Source organism: Cinclus cinclus, chromosome 36 (assembly GCF_963662255.1).
Source record: "Cinclus cinclus chromosome 36, bCinCin1.1, whole genome shotgun sequence".
NCBI classification, from domain to species: Eukaryota; Metazoa; Chordata; class Aves; order Passeriformes; family Cinclidae; genus Cinclus; species Cinclus cinclus.
The window spans coordinates 854,150-879,717 of NC_085081.1; the positions used below are offsets into that span (position 1 = coordinate 854,150).

The following is a 25,568-nucleotide window of genomic DNA, read 5'->3' on the forward strand; positions in this document are numbered from 1 at the left end:
CTAGCGGCCGAACCACCCCAAACCACCCCCCCCCCCGCCCGTTAAATTTCGCCGCTCCCCTCCCAAAATCAAACAATCAGGATTTATTTTTTTCGGGTTCTTTTAATTTTTGAGGTCCCCTCCTCTCGCCCCCTCAGCCCAACGTGTTCTTCCAGGGTCGTTTTGGGGTCTCTGAGGGCACGGCCGCCTTGCTGCCGGGAGGGCTGAGGGGGTTTTGGGAGAAAGTTTGGCGGAGCGGGCCTGGAAATAAAAAAAAAAAAAATAAAAAATGGAGAGAGAGAATTGATTTTTTGGGGAGGGTGATCCACCCTCCCCTAAAGGTTTAAGGGGTTATTTAAGGGGTTTTTGGTCACCTTTGGCCGCCAGGTTCAGGTGGTTCTTGAGGCGCCACTGGCGCCGCTCGGCCTCGTGCGTGGCCTGGGCCTCGCGCCACTCTGGGAATTTGGGGAGGGGGAGCCCCAAAAATCAGTCTGGGACCCCGAAAAACGGGTCAGAGCACCCCAAAAATGGATTTGGGGGGTCTCAAAAACGGGTTGGGGACCCTAAAATACCCCTAAAATCACCCCGAAATCCAACCAAACGTACCGCGAGATCTCCCAAATTTGAGGAGGGGGGGGAAAAAAAAAAAAAAAATCCAAAATCAGTCTGGGAGCCCCCAAAAAGGGGTCAGGGAAACGAAGAAAATGGGTTTGGGGTCCCAAAATGGGTTTGGGGTCCCAAAATTTGGTTTAGGGTCCCCAAAATCCACCCAAAACGCCCCTAAAATCACCCAAAAATGCCCCAAAAATCAGTCTGTGATACCCAAAAAGTGGATTTGGGGGTCCCAAAATTAGCCCAAAAAATGTTCCCGAACACCCCAAAATTCCTAAAATCTCACCAAAAAAAAAATCTCCCGAAATCGTAGGATTTTTCCCCCAAATCCCTCCCAAAAAAACCTCAGAAAATTCTTAAAAACCTCACCCCACAAAAACCCTCAAAATATTCTCAAAAAACCCGAAATCCCAAAATTTTCCCCAAATTTCTCCCCCCAAAATCCCCAGATTTTCCCCTAAATTGCTGAAACCTCAAAAGTTCTCCAAAACCCCCCCAAAAATTTCCCTGAAATCCCAAATTTTTCCCCAACCCCCCAAAAAATAAAAAAATCCCAAGATTTCCCCTAAATTTTCCACCAAAATCCCCCCAAGCCAAAAATTCCTCCAAATTCCCAAAAATCGCCTCAAAATAAACCCCAAAAATCCCAATATTTTTTCCCCCAAAATCTTCCCAAAAATCTTCCAAAAAAAAATCCCTAAACCCCCAAATTTTTTCACCAAAATCTCCTCTAAAAATCCATGAATTTGTTCCAAAAAAATTCCTTTTAATTTTCCCAAAAAAACCCCCAAATTTTTCCACAAAATCCCAAGACTTTTCCCAGAAAAACCTCCAATATTCACCCCAAAATCCCCCCTAAAACCCCCCAAAAGCCCCATTTTTTTTCTCCCAAAATTCCCAAAATTTTCCCCCCAAAACCCTCAAAATCTCCCTCAAGAATCCCAAAATTTCCCTTCAAAAACACCCCAAAAATCCATTTTTTTCCCCCAAAAATCCCCCATAAAATTCCCAAAGTTTTCCCTCAAAATTTTCCCTCAAAATCCCAAAATTTCCTCCCCAAAAAAACCCAAAATCCTAAAATTTTTCCTCTAAAATTTCCAAATCTTTCCCCCCAAAATCTCACGAATTTTCCCCTCAAAATCTCCCAAAATTTTCTCTCAAAATCCCAAAATTTTCCCCCCAAAAACCCCAAAATCCCAATTTTTTTCCTCAAAATCCCCCCTAAAAATCCCCAAATTTTCCCGCAAAATCTCCCAATATTTTCCCTCCAAATCCCCGAATTTTTTTCCCAGAAATCCCCCATAAAATTCCCAAAAGTTTTCCCCAAAATTTTCCCTCAAAATCCCCAAAATTTTTACCCACAAATCCCCCACAAAATTCCCAAAATTCCCCCCCAAAATTTCCCCTCCAAATCCAGAAATTTCCCTCACAAAAAAACCCCCAAACCCCAAATTTTTTCCTCAAAATCCCCCCTAAAATTCCCAAATTTTCTCCCCAAAATATCCCAAAACTTTCCCTCAAAATCCCAAAATTTTGCTCCCCAAAAAAAAAAAAAAAATCCCAAATTTTTCCCGCCAAAAAAAAAAATCCCAAAATCCCTTTCACCTTTCTTGAGCTGTTTGAAGATTCCGGTTTTGGCGGGAAGGGCGGGCCCAGTGGGCGTGGCCTGAGGAGAAGGGGGCGGGACCATCCCTAATTTGGCGCGGAGGGCGGGGACTCGCAGCAGCCCGGTCTGCAATAGGCTGAAGCTGTTGGACGTCAGCCAATAGGTGAACACGGCCTGAGGGGAAGCAGCGAATCAGCAGTCAGGGTTTTTTTCCCGGAAGAGGCGGGGCTTAAGGCGGAAACAGGAAGTGGGGAAATTATTTGGTTACAGGAAGTGGGGAAGGGGAGGCCACGCCCACTTTTAAAGCAGTACCAGCGTGGTTTAGTGAGAACCTGCCTTCTTAAAGGGGACCACACCCATTTTAAATTGACCACACCCTCTCTTAAAGTGACCACAGCGACTTTAAAGTGACCACACCCCTTCTCAAATACTCGCCTGTTCTTAAAGGGACCACACCGATTTTAAAGTGGCCACACCCACATAAAAATTTGTAAGTAACCACACCCTTTTAAAGCGACCACACCAAATTTAAAGGGAGAACACCCAATTTAAAGTGACCACACCCCATTTTAAAATAACCACACCCCTTTTAAAGTGACCATACCAAATTTAAAGGGAGAACACCTAATTTAAAGTGACCACACCCATTTTAAAATAACCACACCCCTTTTAAAGCGACACACCAAATTTAAAGGAAGAACACCTAATTTAAAGTGACCACACCCATTTTAAAATAACCACACCCCTTTTAAAGCGACCACACCAAATTTAAAGGGAGAACACCCAATTCAAAGTGACCACAACCCATTTAAAAATAACCACACCCCCTTAAAGCAACCCCACCAAATTTAAAGGGACCACACCCACTTTAAAACGACACCAAAAAGTGGCCGCACCCCTTTTAAAGCGGCCACGCCTCTTTCAAAGCGCGAAATCCAAAAAATTCATTTTCCCCCTAAACCCTTCCATTCCTTCCCTAATTCCCTCCGAATCCCCCTTTACAAACTGAATTCTTCCCCTTTAAAAACCGAATTCTTCCCCTTTAAAAACCGAATTCTTCCCCTTTAAAAACCGAATTCTTCCCCCTTAAAACTGAATTTTTTTCCCCCCGAAAATTGCGTTTTTTTTCCCCCCCGAAATTTTTGCTTCCCCCCCCCCCCGATTTTTGACGTTGCTTCCCCTTTAAGTGTTGCCCCGCCCCCTTTTTTTTTTGGCCCCTCCCCAAACTCACGGTGGGGAAGTGGATGATGAAGGGCAGGAACACGAGGGGGAGGAACCTCAGGATTTGACGGACAGGCCCGCCCCCGGTGCGGACACGCCAGTCTCCGCCCCCAACTGGAATTAAACAACGCTAATTAGCCACGCCCCTCATTTGCATATTTCGCACCCGCCCCTTTTTTATAACAGCGCTTTCCCTTTCCTTCAAAACTTAAAAATTCCCACAAAAAAAGTTTTTTTGTTTTTTTTTTTTTTAAAACCCAAATTCCATTTCTTCACCCAAAAATTCATTTTGAATCCTGATTTTGTAATTTAAATTTTAATTCTTGCCTCATTATAATTTATTTTTTTCCCCTCCCCTCTCGATTTCTTGTTACTTTCGTCGGCCCCAAAAAATGTTTTTTTGTTTTTTTCACCCGTTTTTCACCCCAAAAATCTTCATTATTTTAATCCCAAAGTTGTGGGTTTTTTTTCCTCCCCAAAAATCCCATTTTTCCCCCCAAAATCCCCATTATTTTTAACCCCAAAATTCCCATTTTTCTCTGAAGATATCCCCATTATTTTTCCCCCAAAAAATCCATTTTTCCCCCAAAAAAATCCCCATTTTCCCCCCAAAAAATGCCAATTTTTCTCCAAAAAAATCCCCAATTTTTCCCCCCCAAAATCCCATTTTCCCCAAAAAAAATCCCCATTTCCCTCCAAAAAATCCCCATTTTTCCTCACAAAAATCCCCATATTTTCCCCCCAAAAAATCCCCATTTTTTATCAAAAAATATCTCCATTTTCCCTAAAAAAAAAATTCCGATTTTTTTCCTCAAAAAATCCCCATTTTCCGGCAAAAAAATCCCATTATTTTTCTCAAAAAAATAAAATCCCAATCTTTCCCCAAAAAATCCCCAATTTTCCCCCCAAAACCCCAAATTTTTCCCCCCAAAAAACCCTAATTTTTCACCCAAAAAATCCCCATTTTTCCCAAAAAATCCCAATTTCCCCCCAAAACATCCCATTTTTTTCCCAAATAAAATTCCCATTTTTTCTCCAAAAATTCCCAACTTTTCCCCCAAAAAAACCCCAATTTTTCCCCAAAAAAACCCCAATTTTTTCCCCCAAAATCCAACTTTTCCCAAAAAATCCCCAATTTTTCCCCCCCAAAAAATCCCCAAATTTTCCCCCAAAAAAAACCCCAATTTTCCCCCCAAAATCCCAATTTTTTTCCTAAAAATCTCAAATTTACCCAAAAAATTCCCCATTTTTCCCAAAAAATCCCCATTATTTTCTCCAAAAAATCCCCATTTTTTCCCCCAAAACATCCCATTTTTTCCCAAAAAAAATCCCAATTTTTTCCCCCCAAAATCCCAAATTTGCCCAAAAAATCCCCATTTTTCCCAAAAAATCCCCATTTTTCCCAAAAAAATCCCCTTTTTCCCCAAAAAATCCCAATTTTTTCCCCCCAAAATCCCAACTTTTCCCCAAAAAATCCCCAATTTTTCCCCCAAAAAATCCCCAATTTTTCCCCAAAAAAACCCCAATTTTTCCCCCCAAAATCCCAATTTTTTTCCTAAAAATCCCAAATTTGCCCAAAAAAACCCCCATTTTTCCCCAAAAAAATCCCCATTTTTCCCCAAAAAATCCCAATTTTTTCCCCCAAAACATCCCATTTTTTTCCCCAAAAAATTCCCATTTTTTTTTCCAAAAATTCCCAACTTTTCCCCAAAAAATCCCCAATTTTTCCCCCCCAAAATCCCAACTTTTCCCCAAAAAAAACCCCAATTTTTCCCAAAAAAACCCCAATTTTTCCCCCAAAATCCAAATTTTTCCCCAAAAAATCCCCAATTTTCCCCCCTCAAAAATCCCCATTTTTCCCCCAAAAAATCCCCATTATTTTCCCCAAAAAAAACCCCAATTTTTCCCAAAAAAAACCCCAATTTTTCCCCCCAAAATCCCCATTTTTCCCAAAAAATCCCAATTTCCCCCCCAAAATCCCAATTTCCCCCCCCCCCCCCCACACCTCGAGCACGAGCCAGGTGGAAGCGGTGACCAGAACTGGAAGAACAAAAAACGGATCCGGAGCCGCCAAATTCGGGAACCAACCCAACCCACCCCGAAGAAAACCCGGCACCGGAGTCGAAGCCATTCCCTGCAGAGCCAGGAAAAACGACACAAAAAGGGGGTCTGAAACCCCCCCCCAAAAAAATTAATGTTTTTTTGGGGGGAAAATCCTCATTTTTGGGGAAAATCCCCATTTTTTTGGGGAAAATCCCCATTTTTTTGGGGGAAAATCCCCAATTTTTTGGGGGAAATCCCCAATTTTTGGGGGGGAAAATCCCCATTTTTTGGGGGAAAATCCCCAATTTTGGGGAAAATCCCCATTTTTTGGGGGGAAATCCCCATTTTTTGGGGAAAATCCCCATTTTTTTGGGGAAAATCCCCATTTTTTGGGGGGGACAATCCCCATTTTTTGGGGGAAATCCCCAATTTTTTTGGGGGGAAAATCCTCATTTTTTGGGGGAAAATCCCCCATTTTTGGGGAAAATCCCCATTTTTTGGGGGGAAATCCCCATTTTTTTTGGGGGAAAATCCCCATTTTTGGGGGAAAATCCCCAATTTTGGGGGGAAAATCCCCATTTTTTTGGGAGGAAAATCCCCATTTTTAGGGGGAAAATCCCCATTTTTGGGGAAAAATCCCCATTTTTTGGGGAAAAATCCCCATTTTTGGGGAAAAATCCCCATTTTTAGGGGGAAAATCCCCATTTTTTTTGGGAAAATCCCCATTTTTTGGGGGGAAAATCCTCATTTTTGGGAAAATCCCCATTTTTGGGGAAAATCCCCATTTTTTGGGGAAAATCCCCATTTTGGGGAAAAATCCCCCATTTTTTGGGGGGAAAAATCCCCATTTTTGGCGAAAATCCCCATTTTTTTGGCGAAAATCCCCATTTTTTGGGAAAATCCCCATTTTTTTTGGGAAAATCCCCATTTTTTGGGGGAAAATCCCCATTTTTTGGGGAAAATCCCCATTTTTGGAAAAATCCCCATTTTTTGGGGAAAATCCCCATTTTTTGGGGAAAAATCCCCATTTTTGGGGAAAAATCCCCATTTTTAGGGGGGAAAATCCCCATTTTTTTTTGGGAAAATCCCCATTTTTTGGGGGGGAAAATCCTCATTTTTGGGGAAAATCCCCATTTTTGGGGAAAATCCCCCATTTTTTGGGGGGAAAATCCCCATTTTTTGGGGAAAATCCCCATTTTGGGGAAAAATCCCCATTTTTTGGGGGGAAAAATCCCCATTTTTGGGGAAAATCCCCATTTTTTTGGGGAAAATCCCCATTTTTTTGGGGAAAATCCCCATTTTTTGGGAAAATCCCCATTTATTGGGGAAAATCCCCATTTTTGGAAAAATCCCCATTTTTTTGGGGAAAATCCCCCATTTTTTGGGAAAATCCCCATTTTTTTGGGGGAAAAATCCCCATTTTTTGGGGAAAATCCCCATTTTTTGGGGAAAATCCCCATTTTTTGGAAAAATCCCCATTTTTTTGGGGAAAATCCCCATTTTTTGGGAAAATCCCCATTTTTTTGGGGGAAAAATCCCCATTTTTTGGGGAAAATCCCCATTTTTTGGGGGAAAATCCCCATTTTTTGGGGGGAAAATCCCCATTTTTTGGGGAAAATCCCCATTTTGGGGAAAAATCCCCATTTTTTGGGGGGAAAAATCCCCATTTTTGGGGAAAATCCCCATTTTTTTGGGGAAAATCCCCATTTTTGGGAAAATCCCCATTTTTTGGGGAAAATCCCCATTTTTTGGGGGAAAATCCCCAATTTTGGGGGGAAAATCCCCATTTTTTGGGGGGAAAAATCCCCATTTTTTGGGGAAAATCCCCATTTTTTTGGGGGGAAAAATCCCCATTTTTGGGGAAAATCCCCATTTTTTTGGGAAAATCCCCATTTTTTTGGGAAAATCCCCATTTATTGGGGAAAATCCCCATTTTTTTTGGGAAAATCCCCATTTTTTTGGGAAAAATCCCCATTTTTTGGGGGAAAATCCCCATTTTTTGGGGAAAATCCCCATTTTTTGGGGGAAATTCCCCAATTTTGGGGGGAAAATCCCCATTTTTTGGGGGGAAAAATCCCCATTTTTTGGGGAAAATCCCCATTTTTTGGGGAAAATCCCCATTTTTTGGGGGAAAAATCCTCATTTTTTGGGGGGAAAATCCTCATTTTTGGGGAAAATCTACATTTTTTGGGGGGGAAATCCCCATTTTTTTTGGGAGGAAAATCCCCATTTTTTGGGGGGAAAATCCTCATTTTTTGGGGGGAAATCCCCAATTTTTGGGGGGGGAAAATCCTCATTTTTTGGGGGAAAATCCTCATTTTTTGGAAAAATCCCCATTTTTGGGGGGAAAATCCCCATTTTTGGGGAAAATCCCCAATTTTTGGGGGGAAAATCCCCAATTTTGGGGGGAAATCCCCATTTTTTTGGGAGGAAAATCCCCATTTTTGGGGGGGAAAATCCCCATTTTTAAGGTCCAAGATTCTTCTAAAATTTAGGATTTTTGGAGAAATTTTTCTGGAATTTTTCCGAAAATTTTTGGATTTTTTTTACCCATTTTTTAAAGAATTTTATTCAATTTTTTATGGGTTTTTTACGATTTTTTGGGAATTTTTGGGGGCTTTTGGTGTTTTTTTTCACCTTTTTTTGGTGACTTATGAAAGGTTTTAAGGACCAAGATTCTCCTAAAATTCTGGAATTTTTGAGAATTTTTTTGGGAATTTTTCAGATTTTTTACCCAATTTTTACAGAATTTTATACAAATTTTTTACGGATTTTTTACAATTTTTTGGGATTTTTTTTCAGTTTTTTTGCAAATTTTTTTTGAATTTTGGAAGGTTATAAGGTCCAAAATTCTTCTAAAATTGAGGAATTTTTTGGGAATTTTTCCGGAATTTTTTGGGTTGTTTACGGAATTTTTACAGAATTCTATTCAAATTTTTTATGTTTTTTTTACGATTTTTTTGGAATTTTTGGGGGTTTTTGGTGGTTTTTTTTTCACCTTTTTTTGGTGATTTATGAAAGGTTTTAAGGACCAAGATTCTCTTAAAATTCTGGAATTTTTGAGAATTTTTTTGGGAATTTTTCAGATTTTTTACCCAATTTTTACAGAATTTTTTTCAAATTTTTTACGGATTTTTTACGGTTTTTTGGGTTTTTTTTTTCAGTTTTTTGCAAATTTTTTTTGTATTCTGAAAGATTTTAAGGTCCAAGATTCTCCTAAAATTCAGGAATTTTGGAGAAATTTTTTTGGGAATTTTCCGGAATTTTTTACCGAATTTTTACAGAATTTTATTTGAATTTTTTACGGATTTTTTACGATTTTTTGGGATTTTTTTCTCATTTTTTTTGCAAATTTTTCATGATTTTCGGAAGATTTTATGGTCCAAGATTCTCCTAAAATTCAGGAATTTTGGAGAAATTTTTTTGGGAATTTTCCGGAATTTTTTACCGAATTTTTACAGAATTTTATTTGAATTTTTTACTGATTTTTTACGATTTTTTGGGATTTTTTTCTCATTTTTTTCGCAAATTTTTCGTGATTTTTGGAAGATTTTAAGGTCCAAGATTCTCCTAAAATTCAGGAATTTTGGAGAAATTTTTTGGGAATTTTTCTGGAATTTTCTGGATTTTTAACCCAATTTTTACAGAATTTTATTTGAATTTTTTACGGATTTTTTACGATTTTTTGGGATTTTTTTTCTCATTTTTTTCGCAAATTTTTCGTGATTTTTGGAAGATTTTAAGGGATAAGATTCTCCTAAAATTCAGGAATTTTGGAGAAATTTTTGGGAATTTTTCTGGAATTTTTTGAGATTTTTACCAATTTCTTCCCAGTTTTTATTTCTTATTTTTATAAATTTTTTAATGATTTTTTATGAATTTTTAAAAAGTTTTTTTTTGCATTTTTTTTGGTATTTTTTTCTTGATTTTTAAAAAGTTTTAAGGAATAAAATTTTCCTAAATCCAGGAATTTTTGGGATTTTTTGGGGATTTTTTATGGAATTTTATCCGGATTTTTTAACGATTTTTCCAATTTTTTCTATTTTTTTTACCCAATTCTTTAAAATTCCCAAAATTCCACAATTTTTTTTTTATTATTCCCATTTTTTGTTTTAATCATTCCCAAATTTTTTTGGGGTTTATTCCCAAATTTTTTTTTTTTTTTGTCATTCCCAATTTTTTCTTTCCTTTTGATTCCTCCTTTTTCATTTTTCTATTCCAAATTTTCCTTTTTCTTCCCAAATTTTTTGGGTTTTTTTATTGGAAATTCCCAAATTTTTTTTCCTTATCCCCAATTTTTTTCCATCATTCCCAAATTTCTTTCCCTCTGTGATTCCCATTTTTTTTTTATGATTCCCAATTTTTTGGGGTTTATTCCCAATTTTTTTTTTTTTTTTGCAATTCCCAATTTTTTTCCTGATTATTCCCAAATTTTTTTTCCTTATCCCCCAATATTTTTCCATCATTCCCAAATTTCTTTTCCTCTGCGATTCCCATTTTTTTTATTCCCAAATTTTTTTTGATTATTCCCAATTTTTTTTTTTTTTTAAATTACACACAATTCCACAAATTTTTTTTTGGATTATTCCCAATTTTCTTATCCCAATTTTTTTTTCTTATCCCCCAATTTTTTTCCATCACTCCCAAATTTCTTTCCCTCTGTTATTCCCATTTTTTTTCATGATTCCCAATTTTTTTTTGATTTATTCCCAATTTTTTTTGCAATCCCCCAATTTTTTTTTCATATCCCCCAATTTTTTTTTCCTTATCCCCCAATTTTTTTTTTTATCATTCCCAAATTTCCTCTGTGCTTCCTTTTTTTTTCCCAAATTTTTTTTTGCATTATCCCAATTTTTTTTTTCCATCTCCCACCCCCTTTTTTTTTTTTTGCAATTATTTTTTCCCCCTATAATTCCCAAATTTTTTATTCTTTCTCTGTATTCCCTCCCCCCCCACCAAAAAAATTTTTAAATTTATTTTTAATTTTTTAATTTTTTTCCCCCCCCAAACCTGCACGAGGGGCACCAGGAAACCCCGGAGCGGATTCACGTTGTGGAGCCGCTGGTACGACGCCAGTTCCGAGTAAGCCACGGCCACTGAGGGGTTAAAAAAGGGCGTGGTCACCCAAAAAAGGGCGTGGCCACCGAGCCACGCCCACCCAGAAGAGCCACGCCCAAAAAAATCCCGGTGAAAAACACCCCAAAAACTATGGGGGCGAGGTCCCTTTAAGGAGAGACCACGCCCACTTTGCGACCATATATGGGTGTGAGAGGTGGGGATGGCCACGCCCACTTATGAAAAAAGTAAATTATGGGTTTTTGGGGGTTTTGACGGAAAATTGAGACCCAAAAATATCCCAAATTTTAACCCAAAATTTGGCCCAAAAATCCCAAATTTTGACCAAAATTTGGCCCCAAAAATCTGAAATTTTACCCAAAATTTGCCCCAAATTCCAACCCAAAACCTGCAAAATTTGGACCCAAAAAACCCCAAATTTTACCCAAAATTTGGCCCAGAAAATCCCAAATTTTTCCCAAAATTTGACCCCAAAAATCCCAATTTTTGTTCAAAATTTGGCCTCAAAAATCCCGAATTTTAACCCAAAATTTGGCCCAGAAAATCCCAAATTTCCCCCAAATTTTGGCTCCAAAAATCCCAAATTTTAACCCAAGATTTGGACCCAAAAATTCCAAACTTTACCCAAAATTTGGACCCTAAAATCCAATTTTTGCTCAAAATTCGGCCTCAAAAATCCCAAATTTTGCCTAAAATTTCACCTCAAAAACCCAAATTTTAAACCAAAATTTTGAGCAAAAAATTCTCAATTTTTGCTCAAATTTTGAACCCAAAAATCCCAAATTTTACCCAAAATTTGGATCCAAAAATCCCAAAGTTAAACCCAAAATTTGGCCCAAAAAATCTGAAATTTTACCCAAAATTTGCCCCAAATTCCAACCCAAAACCTGCAAAATTTGGCTCCAAAAATCCCAAATTTTACCCAAAATTTGTACCAGAAATTACCAAATTTTACCCAAAATTTGAACCCAAAAATCCCAAGTTACAGCCAAAATTTGGATCCAAAAAATCCTAAATTTTACCCAAAATTCGGCCTAAAAATCCCAAATTTTAACCCAAAATTTGACCCCAAAAATCCAAAATTTGACCCCAAAAATCCCAAATTTTACTCAAAATCTCCCCCTCAAAATTCCGCATTTTTCCCCCAAAATTTCGGATTTTTTTCCCAAAATTCCACTTTTTTCACCCAAATTCCATTTCCCTCCCCAAATTTTTCCCCCTCCCCCAATCCCATCTTTAACCCTTTCACCCCCAATTTTTCCCCAAAATTTCTCATTTTGCCCCCAAATTTTGGACGCTTTTTCCCAAAATTTCACTTTTTTTTCGCCAAAATTTCAATTTTTTCCCCCAAAATTTCACTTTTTCGCCCAAAATTTTCCCTTCCCCCCCCAAATTTTTCCCCCCTCCCCCAATCCCATCTTTAACCCTTTCACCCCAATTTTTCCCCAAAATTTCTCATTCCCCCCAAAATTTCAGCGTTTTTTGCCCAAAATTTCACTTTTTTCCCCCAAAATTTCACTTTTTTCCCCCAAAATTCCACTTTTCCCCCAAAATTCACCCCTTTCCCCTCCCCCATAATTTTCCCCCCCCAATCCCATCTTTAACCCTTTCACCCCCACTTTGTTCCCAAAATTTCTCACTTTCCCCCAAAATTTCAGCATTTTTTGCCCAAAATTTCACTTTTTTCCCCCAAAAATTTCACATTTTCCCCCAAAATTTCACTTTTCCCCCCAAAATTCACCCCTTTCCCCTCCCCCATAATTTTTCCCCCCTCCCCAATCCCATTTTTAACCCTTTCACCCCCACTTTGTTCCCCAAAATTTCTCACTTTACCCCAAAATTTCAGCATTTTTTGCCCAAAATTTCACTTTTTTCCCCCAAAATTTCACATTTTCCCCCAAAATTTCACTTTTCCCCCCAAAATTCACCCCTTTCCCCTCCCCCATAATTTCCCCCCCCATCCCATCTTTAACCCTTTCACCCCCACTTTGTTCCCCAAAATTTCTCACTTTCCCCCAAAATTTCAGCGTTTTTTGCCCAAAATTTCACTTTTTTCCCCCAAAATTTCACTTTTCCCCCCCAAAATTCACCCCTTTCCCCTCCCCCATAATTTTCCCCCCCCAATCCCATCTTTAACCCTTTCACCCCACTTTGTTCCCCAAAATTTCTCACTTTACCCCAAAATTTCAGCATTTTTTGCCCAAAATTTCACTTTTTTCCCCCAAAATTTCACATTTTCCCCCAAAATTTCACTTTTCCCCCCAAAATTCACCCCTTTCCCCTCCCCCATAATTTTCCCCCCCTCCCCAATCCCATCTTTAACCCTTTCACCCCCACTTTGTTCCCCAAAATTTCTCATTCCCCCCAAAATTTCAGCGTTTTTTTGCCCAAAATTTCACTTTTTTCCCCCAAAATTTCACTTTTTTCACCCAAATTTTCCCTTCCCCCACCAAATCTTTTCCCCCTCCCCCAATCCCATCTTTAACCCTTTCACCCCCATTTTTCACCAAAATTTCTCACTTTCCCCCAAAATTTCAGTGTTTTTTGCCCAAAATTTCACTTTTATTCCCCAAAATTTCATTATTTTTTTCTCAAAATTTCACTTTTTTCCCCAAAATTTTCCCTTCCCCTCCCCAAATTTTTCCCCCCTCTCCCCAATCCCATCTTTAACCCTTTCACCCCCACTTTGTTCCCCAAAATTTCTCATTTTGCCCCCAAATTTTCGACGCTTTTTCCCCAAAATTTCACTTTTTTTTCGCCAAAATTTCAATTTTTTCCCCCAAAATTTCACTTTTTTCCCCAAAATTTTCCTTTCCCCCTCCCCAAATTTTTTCCCCCCTCCCCAATCCCATCTTTAACCCTTTCACCCCCACTTTGTTCCCCAAAATTTCTCATTTTGCCCCAAATTTTCAACACTTTATTCCCCAAAATTTCACTTTTTTCCCCCAAAATTTCACTTTTCCCCCCCAAAATTCACCCCTTTCCCCTCCCCCATAATTTTTCCCCCCTCCCCAATCCCATTTTTAACCCTTTCACCCCCACTTTGTTCCCCAAAATTTCTCACTTTACCCCAAAATTTCAGCGTTTTTTGCCCAAAATTTCACTTTTTTCCCCCAAAATTTCACTTTTTTCCCCCAAAATTTTCCCTTTCCCCTCCCCAAAATTTTTTCCCCCTCCCCCAATCCCATTTTTAACCCTTTCACCCCCACTTTGTTCCCCAAAATTTCTCACTTTACCCCAAAATTTCAGCATTTTTTGCCCAAAATTTCACTTTTTTCCCCCAAAATTTCACTTTTTTCCCCCAAAATTTCACTTTTCCCCCCAAAATTCACCCCTTTCCCCTCCCCCATAATTTTTCCCCCCAATCCCATCTTTAACCCTTTCACCCCCACTTTCCTCCACCCTCAAAAACCCCCTTTACCCCCCCCCCCCCCGTCCAATTCTCCACAAAACTCCTTTTTTTTTTTGGCGTTTTTTTCCCCAAAATTTTTTTTTTTCAACCCAAAAAAAAAAAAATAATTTTTTTTTTTCACCCAGGTTGGGGTCGGATCCCTCTATCGGGCGTCGTTGAGACGCCGGGAGAGTTTCTGGAGGTGAGGGAGGTGTCGGGAGAGTCGAGCGGCCTCGAGTTGACCCCGTAAAACCAAAGGTACCAAAAGGATCCTCGCCCCGACCGTGCCTGGAAATAAAAAAAAAAATAAATTAAAAATAAAAAAAAAAATATAAATGTGATAAAAATTAGAAATGGAGTTTAGTAGATTAAAAAAATTAAAAATAAGGTTTTTTTTAAGAGAAATCGGAGGGATTCGGAAGGGAAAAAAGGAAGAAAAAATAAAAATAATAAAAAAAAAATATCAGGGAATCGAAAAGTTGAGGGGGGGGTGTGGAAGGAAAGGGTTAAAAAAAAAAAAATCAAAATTGGATTAAAAATCCCGGTTTTTTTTTTCAGTCAAAAAATATCAAAAATTGCACTAAAAATCAATTTTTTTCTCGCTAAAAAAAGACCCAAAATCGGCCTAAAAATCCTTTTTTTTTTACTTAAAAAAATATCCAAAAATCGGCCTAAAAATCCCATTTTTTTTCACTTAAAAGATCCAAAAATTGCTCTAAAAATCCCATTTTTTTAACTCAAAAAATATCTGAAAATTGCCCTAAAAATCCCATTTTTTTTCACTTAAAAGATCCAAAAATCCCCCTAAAAATCCCATTTTTTAACTCAAAAAATATCTAAAAATTGCCCTAAAAATCCCATTTTTTTCACTTAAAAGATCCAAAAATTGCTCTAAAAATCCCATTTTTTAAACTCAAAAGATATCTAAAAATTGCCCTAAAAATCCTTTTTTTTCAGATAAAAAAAGCTGAAAATTGCCCTAAAAATCCTTTTTTTTTTGCACTAAAAAAAAATCCAAAAATCCCCCTAAAAATCCATTTTTTTAACTCAAAAATTATCTAAAAATTGCCCTAAAAATCCTTTTTTTTTCAGTTAAAAATATCCAAAAATCGGCCTAAAAATCCCTTTTATTCGCTAAAAGAAAATCCAAAAATCTCCCTAAAAATCCTTTTTTTATTTACTTAAAAAATATCTAAAAATTGCCCCTAAAAATCGCTTTTTTTCACTTAAAAAAAGCTAAAAATCGGCCTAAAAATCCCTTTTTTTTCATTTAAAAATATCCAAAAATCCCCCTAAAAATCCCTTTTTTTTTACTTAGAATATATCTAAAAATTGCCCTAAAAATCCTTTTTTTTTTTCACTTAAAAATATCCAAAAATCGGCCTAAAATTGCCTTTTTTTCACTTAAGAAAAGGTGAAAATCGGCCTAAAAATCCCATTTTTTTCACTAAAAAATATCAAAAATTGCACTAAAAATCCCTTTTTTTCTCACTAAAGAAAGATCCAAAATTAGCCTAAAAATCCTTTTTTTTTACTAAAAAATACCTAAAAATTGCCCTAAAAATCCTTTTTTTTTCCAGTTAAAAATAACCAAAAATCGGCCTAAAAATCCCTTTTTTCGCACTAAAAAAATATCGAAAAGTGCCCCTAAAAAAATCACATTTTTTTCACTTAAAAACCCCAAAAATTGCCCTAAAAAATCCCTTTTTTTTCAGTTAAAGATATCCCAAAATCGGCCTAAAAATCCCATTTTTTTCACTAAAAAATATCCCAAAATTAGGCTAAAAATCCATTTTTTTTTCCTTAAAAAATATCTAAAAATTGCCCTAAAAATCCTTTTTTTTTCAGTTAAAAATATCCAAAAATCGGCCTAAAAATCCATTTTCTTTCGCTAAAAAAAAAGTCCAAAAATCTCCCTAAAAATCCTTTTTTTTTTACTTAAAATATTTCTAGAAATTGCCCTAAAAATCCCCTAAAAATCCTTTTTTTTTCACTTAAAAATATCCAAAAATCGGCCTAAAATTCCCTTTTTTTCACTTAAGAAAAGGTGAAAATCGGCCTAAAAATCCCATTTTCTTTCACTAAAAAATATCAAAAATTGCACTAAAAATCCCTTTTTTTCTCACTAAAGAAAGATCCAAAATTAGCCTAAAAATCCTTTTTTTTTACTAAAAAAATACCTAAAAATTGCCCTAAAAATCCTTTTTTTTTTTCAGTTAAAAATATCCAAAAATCGGCCTAAAAATCCTTTTTTTTCACCTAAAAAGCTGAAAATTGCCCTAAAAATCCCTTTTTTTTCCACTAAAAAAAATCCAAAAAATCCTCCTAAAAATCCCATTTTTTCCACTTAAAAAACCCAAAAATTGCCCTAAAAATCCTTTTTTTTTCCACTTAAAAAAGCTGAAAATTGCCCTAAAAATCCCATTTTTTTCACTTAAAAAAACCCAAAAAATTTCCCAATTTTGCCCAAAATCCCCAAATTTCACCCCAAATTCCCCCTAATTTGTCCTTAAAGTTACCCAAAAAAAACCCCAAAAATCCCCCAAAAAATCCCATTTTTCCCTTAAAAAAAATCAAAAAAATTCCCATTTTTGCCCAAAATCCCCAAATTTCACCCCAAAATTCCCCCTCCTCCATCCCCAATTTTTCCCATGAAAAATCCCAATTTTTCCCCCAGAAAATCCCAATTTCCCTTTAAAAAACCCCAAAAATCCCCCTAAAAATCCCATTTTTCCCTTAAAAAAAAATCCCAAAAATTCCCATTTTTGCCCAAAATCCCCAAATTTTACCCCAAAATTCCCCCTCCTCCATCCCCAATTTTTCCCATTAAAAATTCCAATTTGTCCTTAAAGTTACCCAAAAAAAACCCCAAAAATCCCCCAAAAAATCCCATTTTTCCCTTAAAAAAAATCCCAAAAATTCCCATTTTTGCCCAAAATCCCCAAATTTTACCCCAAAATTCCCCCTCCTCCATCCCCAATTTTTCCCATTAAAAATTCCAATTTGTCCTTAAAGTTACCCAAAAAAACCCCAAAAATCCCCCAAAAAATCCCATTTTTCCCTTAAAAAAATCAAAAAAATTCCCATTTTTGCCCAAAATCCCCAAATTTCACCCCAAAATTCCCCCTCCTCCATCCCCAATTTTTCCCATGAAAAATCCCAATTTTTCCCCAGAAAATCCCAATTTCCCTTTAAAAAACCCCAAAAATCCCCCTAAAAATCCCATTTTTTTACTTAAAAAAACCCCCAAAATTCCCATTTTTCCCAAAATCCCCAAATTTCACCCCAAAATTCCCCCTCCTCCATCCCCAATTTTTCCCATTAAAAATCCCAATTTTTCCCCCAGAAAATCCCAATTTCCCTTTAAAAAAACCCCAAAAATCCCCCTAAAAATCCCATTTTTTTCACTTTAAAAACCCCAAAAATTCCCATTTTTGCCCAAAATCCCCAAATTTCACCCCAAAACCTCACCTGCAGCAATGGCCGCCCACCAGGGCATTCCCAGCTCCAGGTGCAGGAATTCCAGAAGGTTCTGGATCATCCCCACGGGGCTGGATCCTCCCAAACCCAAATCCTGCAATCTCGGTTCCTCAAATTGTCCCAAACGGCCCCAAAATTCTGCTGGGGGGGGAGGGGGCTCCTGAGAGAGAAAAATTTGGGGGGGAAAAAGGGGAAAAATTGGGGAAAAAAAGGGGAAAATTTGGGGGAAAAGGGGGAAAATTTGGGGGAAAGGGGGAAAATTTGGGGAAAAAAAGGGGAAAATTTGGGGGGAAATTTGGGGGGAAAAGGGGAAAATTTGGGGGGAAATTTATGGGGAAATTTGGGGGGAAAAAGGGGAAAATTGGGGGGGGAAGGGGAAAATTTGGGGGAAAAAGGGGAAAATTTGGGGGAAAATTTGGGGGAAAAAAAGGGAAAATTTGGGGGAAAAAAGGGAAAATTTGGGGGAAAAAAAGGGAAAATTTGGGGGAAAAGGGGAAAATTTGAGGGAAAAAAAGGGAAAATTTGGGGGAAAAAAAAGGGGGGAAATTTGGGGGAAAAAGGGAAAAAATTGGGGGGAAAAAGGGAAAATTTGACCCAAAAAAAAGGCAAAATTTGACCCAAAAAAAAAAGGCAAAATTTGACCCAAAAAAAGGCAAAATTTGGACCAGAAAAGGTAAAACTTGTTCCAAAAAAAGACAAAATTTGACCCAAAAAACAAACAAAAAAAATAAAATTTGAGCTAAAATCCAAAAAAATTTGACCCAAAAAACCCCCAAAATTTGGCTCAAAAGAGACAAATTTTAACCCTAAAACCCCACAAAATCTGCCCCAAAAAAACCCACCCAAAATTTCCCAAAAAATCCTTGAAAAATTCCCCCAAAATTTCCAAAAAAATCCTGGAAAAAAATTCCCCCTAAAATTTCCCAAAAAATTCCCCAAAATTCACCCCAAAATCCCGGTAAAATTCCCCCTAAAATTTCCCAAAAAAAAAAATCATAAAAATCCCCCAAATTAACCCCAAAATCTTGGAAAAATTCCATTAAAATTTCCCCCCCAAAAATTCCCACAAATCTCCCAAATTCGCCCCAAAATCCGGGGAAACCCCCCCAAAATTTCCCAAAAAATGATGGAAAAAATCCCCCTAAAATTTCCCAAAAAAATTCCCAAAAATCCCCCAAAATTCACTCCAAAAAATCCTGGAAAAATCCCACTAAAATTTCCCAAAAATATTCCGCAAATTCACCCAAAAAATCCCGGGGGGGAAAAAAAAAAAAAAAAAAACCAAACAAAAACTTTAAATTTAAAAAGAATTCAAAATAATTTGAAAAATTCCCGCCCTGAATCTTTCCCGTTCCTCATCTCCCCTCACCGCTTTCCCACAATTCCGCCAAAAAAAGAAAAAAAAATCCTAAAATTTCCCCAAATTCATCCCAAAAACCGTGAAGGGATGAGGAAAGAAAAAAACAAAACCGGACAAATTTTAGAAAATAAAAATAAATTTTAAATTTTCCCGCCTTAAATCCTTTCCATTCTCACCTGGCTTCCATCGCTCGCCACCCCCCCTCACGGCCGGGCCCAATCCGGGGGAGACTCCGCAGCACCACACGGGACCCCGAAATCTCTGAAAAAAGGAAATTTAAAAAAAAAAAAAGGGGTGCGTTTATGACGTCAGAAATGTCGCCTTGACGTCATAAACTCCCAAAGGAAGAAATAAAAAAAGTTTAAAAAATATTAAAAAAAAAAAAAAATCCATCGTTGCTCACCTGAGCCCTCAGGGCGAGCAGCAGCGGCCGCAGCCGGGGGGTCGCTGCCGCCATCATGGCGGCGTGAGGGGAAGGGGAAGAAGGGCGGGGTTTAAACCCGGATGGGGAGGCCCCGCCAAAAGCGAGGATTCTGATTGGTCATCTGGAAGCAACGCATGCGCATTGGTACAAAAGGCGAAACGCGCCATTTTTTGTGACGGCAACCCTTAGCGGGGCGTGGCCAAAAGGAACGACCGCAAAATAAATCCACCAATAGGAGCGAGGCATTATCTGACGCATGCGCACGAAGGGAAGCAGAGCGCGGATCGCCATTTTTATTGAGGGCTGAAGTGATGGTGTGACGTCACAGAAAGGAAACCACGCCCATTCCCCCCCCCTCAGGACGCGCCGCCATTTTGGATCCGCCGCCGCTCCCTGAGGTAATCGGGGGGGGGGGGGGGGTGGCGCGACCCCGCCTCAAATTCCAGGGGATGAAAACGCCCCCAAAATCCCACTAAAACACCCCAAAAACCCCTCCCAAATATGGGAAAGGTTGGGGGGGCGCCACACGCTCTAACTCACATAGAGACCCTTTCCGAAATTCCCCCGAATTTGGGGTTCCCCCCCAAGTGCATAAAACACTTCCAGACCCTGCGAATGGGATCTGTAAAGGCCTCAAAACTGCTCCAAAATTCTCCTCAATTTAGGGGTCCAAGCTGTCAATTTTGGGGGGGGGGTTGGCTGAGGAAGTTTCCAAAGTCTCAAAAATCCCCAAAATCTCATATTTGGGGGGGGCTTAAGGGGCAGCAAACCGTCCAAACAGCCCCAAAATTTGGTGTCCGAAGAGACCAAAAAAAAAGAAGCGCACTTGAAATCCCCCAAAATCCTCCCAAATTTCCCTCACTCCAATTTTTGGGGGCCCAGGTACCCTCAGTTCTTCAGACTCTCCCTCGAAACCCCCATCAAAATTTTCTCAAAAGCCTCAAAATCTCTTTAAATTGCCCCAAAATGTTCACAAATATTTTCTTTTTTTTTTTTTTTTTTTTTTTTTCCCTCCCCCTCAGGTGATGCCAGACCCTCCCAAAGCTCCCCCAGATTTGGGGTCTCTCCAGGTAAACCCCCCCCTCAAACCCCAAAATCCTCTCAATTCCCCCCCCCCCAGCCCAAAATATTCCCCATATCCTTTCCAGTCCCCCTAAAATTCCATAAATCCCTCCTTAAATAACTCAAAACTTCCAAAATCCCTAAAAATTCCCCAAGGAATCACGCACAATTCCTGGGAAATCCCACCAATTTCCTCAAATCCTGCGAAAATTCCTTATAAAAATAGCAAAAAATTATCATAAAATTCTCTAAAAATTCCCTGAAATCCCCCCAAAATTCTGCAAAGTTCTTCAAATCTTTCCAAAATCCCCCCAAAAATCCCCTAGATCCCCCAAAATTCATTAAAATCACCCCTAAAATCTGCCAAAATTCTTCCAAAAAACCACAGAAGATTCCCAGGGAAGCTCCCTAAAATCCTTTCAAAATAACAGAAAATCCCCCAAAATCCTCCCAGAATTTGCTAAAATCCCCCAAAATTCCTTAAAATCCCTGAAAATCTTTCAAAAACCCCTCAAAATCCCCTTAAAAATTCCACAAAAAAAAACTAAAAAAATCCCTGAAAAACTCCCAGGAAATTACCAAAAAATTCCCCGAAGTCACAAAAAAAGTCCCCAAAAAAAATCAGAAAAAATCCCTAAAAACATCTTAAAAAAATCCCAGAAAAGCAGAAATAATTCCCTAAAACTCTCCAAAAAATCCCAAAAAAGCTGCAAACCCTCCCAAAATCGAAAAAAAGAGAAGAAAATCCCCAAAAAAAATCCCTAAAAAATCCCTAAAAATCCTCAAAAAATCCCTGAATAATCCCTAAAAAAATCCCCCCAAAATCCCCAAAAAATCCCTAAAAAATCCCTAAAAAAATCACTAAAAAATTCCCCAAAAAATCCCCCAAAAAGTCCCCAAAAAATTCCCTAAAAAAATCCAAAACAATCCCCCAGTAATTCCTGGAAAATTGAAAAAAAAAATCCTAAAAAAATCCTCAAAAATCCCCGAAAAATTTCCAAAAATCCTCAAAAAATCCCCCCAAAAAAATCTCCAAAAATTCCAACGAAATCCCCCCCAAAAAATCTGAAAAAAAATCCCCCAAAAAATCCGAAAAAAAATCAGAAAAATAACTCCAAAAAAATTAGAAAAACATTCCCAAACATCTCCAATAAATCCCCCAAAAAATCCCCAAAAATCCCTTAAAAATCTCCAAACAATCCTGAAAAAAATCCTCATAAAATCCCCCAAAAATCCCCAAAAATCCCCAAAAAATCCCCAAAAATTCCCCCCAAAAATCCCTAAAAAATCCCCAAAAAAATCCCCAAAAATTCCCCAAAAATCCCCAAAAATTCCCCAAAAATCCCCGAAAAATCCCCAAAAAATCCCCCAAAAAATCCCTAAAAAATCCCCAAAAATCCCCCAAAATCCCCAAAAAATCCCCGAAAAAAATCCCCCAAAAATCCTCAATAAATCCCCAAAAAAACCCTCAAAAAAATCCCCAAAAAATCCCTGAAAAAATCCCCAAAAAACCCCCAAAATCCCCAAAAAAAATCCCAAAAAAGTCCCCAAAAAAACCCCAAAAAATCCCTAAAAAAATCCCCCAAAAATCCCCAAAAAAATCCCCAAAATCCAAAAAAAATCCCAAAAAATCCCCAAAATTCCCCAAAAATCCTCCAAAAATCCCCCAAAAATCCCTAAAAAAATCCCTAAAAAATCCCCCAAAAAACACCTAAAAAATCCTCAAAAAATCCCCAAAAAATCCACTAAAAAATCTCCAAAAAATCCTAAAAAAAATCCCCAAAAATCCGAAAAAAATCCTCAAAAAATCCCCCAAAAAAATCCCCTAAAAAATCCCAAAAAATCCCCAAAAATCCAAAAAAAAATCTTTGAAAAATCCCCCCAAAAATCCCCCAAAAAATACAAAAAAATCCCCAAAAAAAATCCCCAAAAAAATCCCAAAAAATCCCCCAAAAATCCCCTAAAAAATCCCCAAAAATCCCCAAATAATCCCCTAAAAAATCCCAAAAAATCCCCCAAAAAATCCCCAAAAAATCCCCTAAAAAAATCCCCAAAATTCCCCAAAAAATCCCCAAAAAATCCCCTAAAAAATCCCAAAAAATCCCCAAAAATCCCCAAAAAAATCTTTGAAAAATCCCCAAAAAAATCCCCCAAAAAATCCAAAAAAATCCCCAAAAAAATCCCCAAAAAAATCCCAAAAAATCCCCCAAAAATCCCCTAAAAAATCCCCAAAAATCCCCAAAAATCCCCCAAAAATTCCCCAAAAAATCCCTAAAAAATCCTCCAAAAAATCTTTGAAAAATCCCCAAAAAATCCCCAAAAAAATCCCCTAAAAAATCCCCAAAAATCCCCAAAAAATCGCCTAAAAAATCCCCAAAAATCCCCAAAAAATCCCCCAAAAAATCCCAAAAAATCCCCCAAAAATCCCTAAAAAATCCCCCAAAATCCCCCAAAAAATCCCCAAAAAATCCCCGAAAAAAACCCCAAAATTCCCCCAAAAATCCCCAAAAAATCCCCCCAAAAAAATCCCTAAAAAATCCCCAAAAAATCCCCCAAAAATCCCCAAAAAAAGCCTCCCCGAAAGATCCGGTCCCGCCCCCCTCATTGTTGAACCCCGCCCCTCTGCGATTTGCTCCCCTGTGATTCGCTGGGCTAAGGTGCCGCTCGTTTGATTGACAGGCGCTGAGGCGGTCCCTAGAGCGAGCTCTGCTATTGGCTCCGGCCTCGGCCGAGCCCCCCGAGCTGGCCCCGCTGCTGCGGCTGCCGCTGCCCCCTCCCCACAAACTCACGTGGCTGGACGGGAAGCGCATGCTCAGAGACAACCTCACCTGGGTGAGCCCAACGCACCTGGGGCCGCCACAGCCCCGCACGCACCTGGGGGAGTGGGGGGATGGCAATGGCGGCATTTCTTGGGGATTATTTGGGGATTTTTTGGGGGTTTATTGGGGTTTTTTGGGGATTTATTGGGGTTTTTTGGGGGATTTATTGGGGATTTATTGGGGATTTATTGAGGATTTATTGGGGGTTTATTGGGGGTTTATTGGGGGTTTATTGGGGATTATTTGGAGATTTATTGGGGATTTTTTGAGGATTTTTTGGGGATATTTTGGGGATTTTTTGAGGATTTTTTGAGGATTTTTTGGGGATTTATTGGGGATTTATTGGGGATTTTTTGGGGATTTTTGGGGTTTTTTGGGGGATTTCTGGAGGATTTACTGGGGATTTACTGGGGATTTTTGGGGATTTTTTGGTGTTTTTTGGGGATTTCTTGGGGATTATTTGGGGATTTTTTGGGGGTTTTTTGGGGATTTTTTGGGGGTTTATTGGGGATTTATTGAGGATTTATTGGGGATTTATTGGGGGTTTATTGGGGATTTATTGGGGATTTATTGGGGGTTTTTTGGGGATTTTTTGGGGATTTATTGGGGTTTTTTGGGGGATTTATTCGGGATTTATTGGGGATTTATTGAGGATTTATTGGGGGTTTATTGGGGATTTTTGGGGGATTTATTGGGGGTTTATTGGGAATTTATTGGGGATTATTTGGGGATTTTTTTGGGGATTTTTTGGGGATTTATTGGGGGTTTATTGGGGGTTTATTGGGGATTATTTGGGGATTTATTGGGGATTTTTTGGGGATTTTTGGGGATATTTTGGGGATTTTTTGAGGATTTTTTGAGGATTTTTTGGGGATTTTTTGAGGATTTTTTGAGGATTTTTTGGGGATTTATTGGGGATTTATTGGGGATTTTTTGGGGATTTTTGGGGTTTTTTGGGGGATTTCTGGAGGATTTACTGGGGATTTACTGGGGATTTTTGGGGATTTTTTGGTGTTTTTTGGGGATTTCTTGGGGATTATTTGGGGATTTTTTGGGGGTTTTTTGGGGATTTTTTGGGGGTTTATTGGGGATTTATTGAGGATTTATTGGGGATTTATTGGGGGTTTATTGGGGATTTATTGGGGATTTATTGGGGGTTTTTTGGGGATTTTTTTGGGATTTATTGGGGTTTTTTGGGGGATTTATTCGGGATTTATTGGGGATTTATTGAGGATTTATTGGGGGTTTATTGGGGATTTTTGGGGGATTTATTGGGGGTTTATTGGGAATTTATTGGGGATTATTTGGGGATTTTTTTGGGGATTTTTTGGGGATTTATTGGGGGTTTATTGGGGATTATTTGGGGATTTTTTGGGGATTATTTGGGGATTTTTGGGGGTTTATTGGGGATTTATTGGGGATTATTTGGGGGATTTATTGGGGATTTATTGGGGATTTATTGGGGATTATTTGGGGATTTTTTGGGGATTTTTTGGGCATTTATTGGGGATTTATTGGGGTTTTTTGGGGGATTTATTGAGGGTTTATTGGGGATTTATTGGGAATTTATTGGGGGTTTATTGGGAATTTTTTGGGAATTATTTGGGGATTTATTGGGAATTTATTGGGGATTTATTGGGAATTTATTAGGGGTTTATTGGGGATTTTTGGGGTTTTTTGGGGATGTTTTGGGGATTTTTTGAGGATTTTTTGGGGATTTATTGGGGATTTTTTGGGAATTTATTGGAGATTTATTGGGGATTTATTGGGGATTTTTTGGGGGTTTATTGAGGATTTATTGGGGATTTTTTGGGGATTTATTGGGGTTTTTTGGGGGATTTATTCGGGATTTATTGGGGATTTATTGAGGATTTATTGGGGGTTTATTGGGGATTTTTGGGGATTTTTTGGGGATTTTTTGGGGATTTATTGGGGGTTTATTGGGGGTTTATTGGGGATTATTTGGGGATTTTTTGGGGATTTTTTGGGGATTTATTGGGGGTTTATTGGGGGTTTATTGGGGATTATTTGGGGATTTTTTGGGGATTATTTGGGGATTTTGGGGGTTTATTGGGGATTTATTGGGGTTTTTTGGGGGATTTATTGGGGATTTATTGAGGATTTATTGGGGGTTTATTGGGGTTTTTTGGGGGATTTATTGGGGGTTTATTGGGAATTTATTGGGGATTATTTGGGGATTATTTGGGGATTTTTTGGGCATTTATTGGGGATTTATTGGGGTTTTTTGGGGATTTATTGAGGGTTTATTGGGGATTTATTGGGAATTTATTGGGGGTTTATTGGGAATTTTTTGGGAATTATTTGGGGATTTATTGGGAATTTATTGGGGATTTATTGGGAATTTATTAGGGGTTTATTGGGGATTTTTGGGGTTTTTTGGGGATGTTTTGAGGATTTTTTGGGGATTTATTGGGGATTTTTTGGGGATTTATTGGAGATTTATTGGGGATTTATTGGGGATTTATTGGAGATTT

General features: G+C 38.1%; 1 protein-coding gene and 1 non-coding gene across 2 annotated transcripts; one reads left to right on the forward strand and one right to left on the reverse strand.

The window, feature by feature from the left end:
• Nucleotides 1–88: 88 nt before the first annotated feature.
• On the reverse strand, nucleotides 89–17,469 carry OXA1L (OXA1L mitochondrial inner membrane protein). Its single transcript, XM_062512353.1, has 8 exons — nucleotides 17,395–17,469; nucleotides 14,071–14,216; nucleotides 10,472–10,557; nucleotides 5,424–5,552; nucleotides 3,429–3,532; nucleotides 2,197–2,371; nucleotides 354–434; nucleotides 89–240 (listed from the first exon to the last, which is right to left on the reverse strand). The coding sequence occupies exons 1-8, from the start codon at nucleotides 17,467–17,469 to the stop codon at nucleotides 134–136; spliced, it is 903 nt and encodes a 300-aa protein (XP_062368337.1). The 3' UTR covers nucleotides 89–133.
• On the forward strand, nucleotides 7,097–7,330 carry LOC134055959 (small nucleolar RNA snR191). Its single transcript, XR_009934117.1, has one exon. It is a non-coding gene; the product is annotated as a small nucleolar RNA snR191 (small nucleolar RNA).
• Nucleotides 17,470–25,568: the final 8,099 nt, after the last annotated feature.

What these genes read in the sequence shown, in the direction of transcription:
- OXA1L (XM_062512353.1), bottom strand. Translation starts at nt 17,469, where the DNA reads ATGATCCAGAACCTTCTGGAATTCCTGCACCTGGAGCTGGGAATGCCC. An exon ending in GGGATCCGACCCCAACCTGG is followed by an intron (nt 10,558 to 14,070) that starts GTGAAAAAAAAA and finishes TTAACCCCTCAG; the next exon opens with TGGCCGTGGCTTACTCGGAA. An exon ending in CCTGAACCTGGCGGCCAAAG is followed by an intron (nt 241 to 353) that starts GTGACCAAAAAC and finishes TTTTATTTCCAG; the next exon opens with GCCCGCTCCGCCAAACTTTC.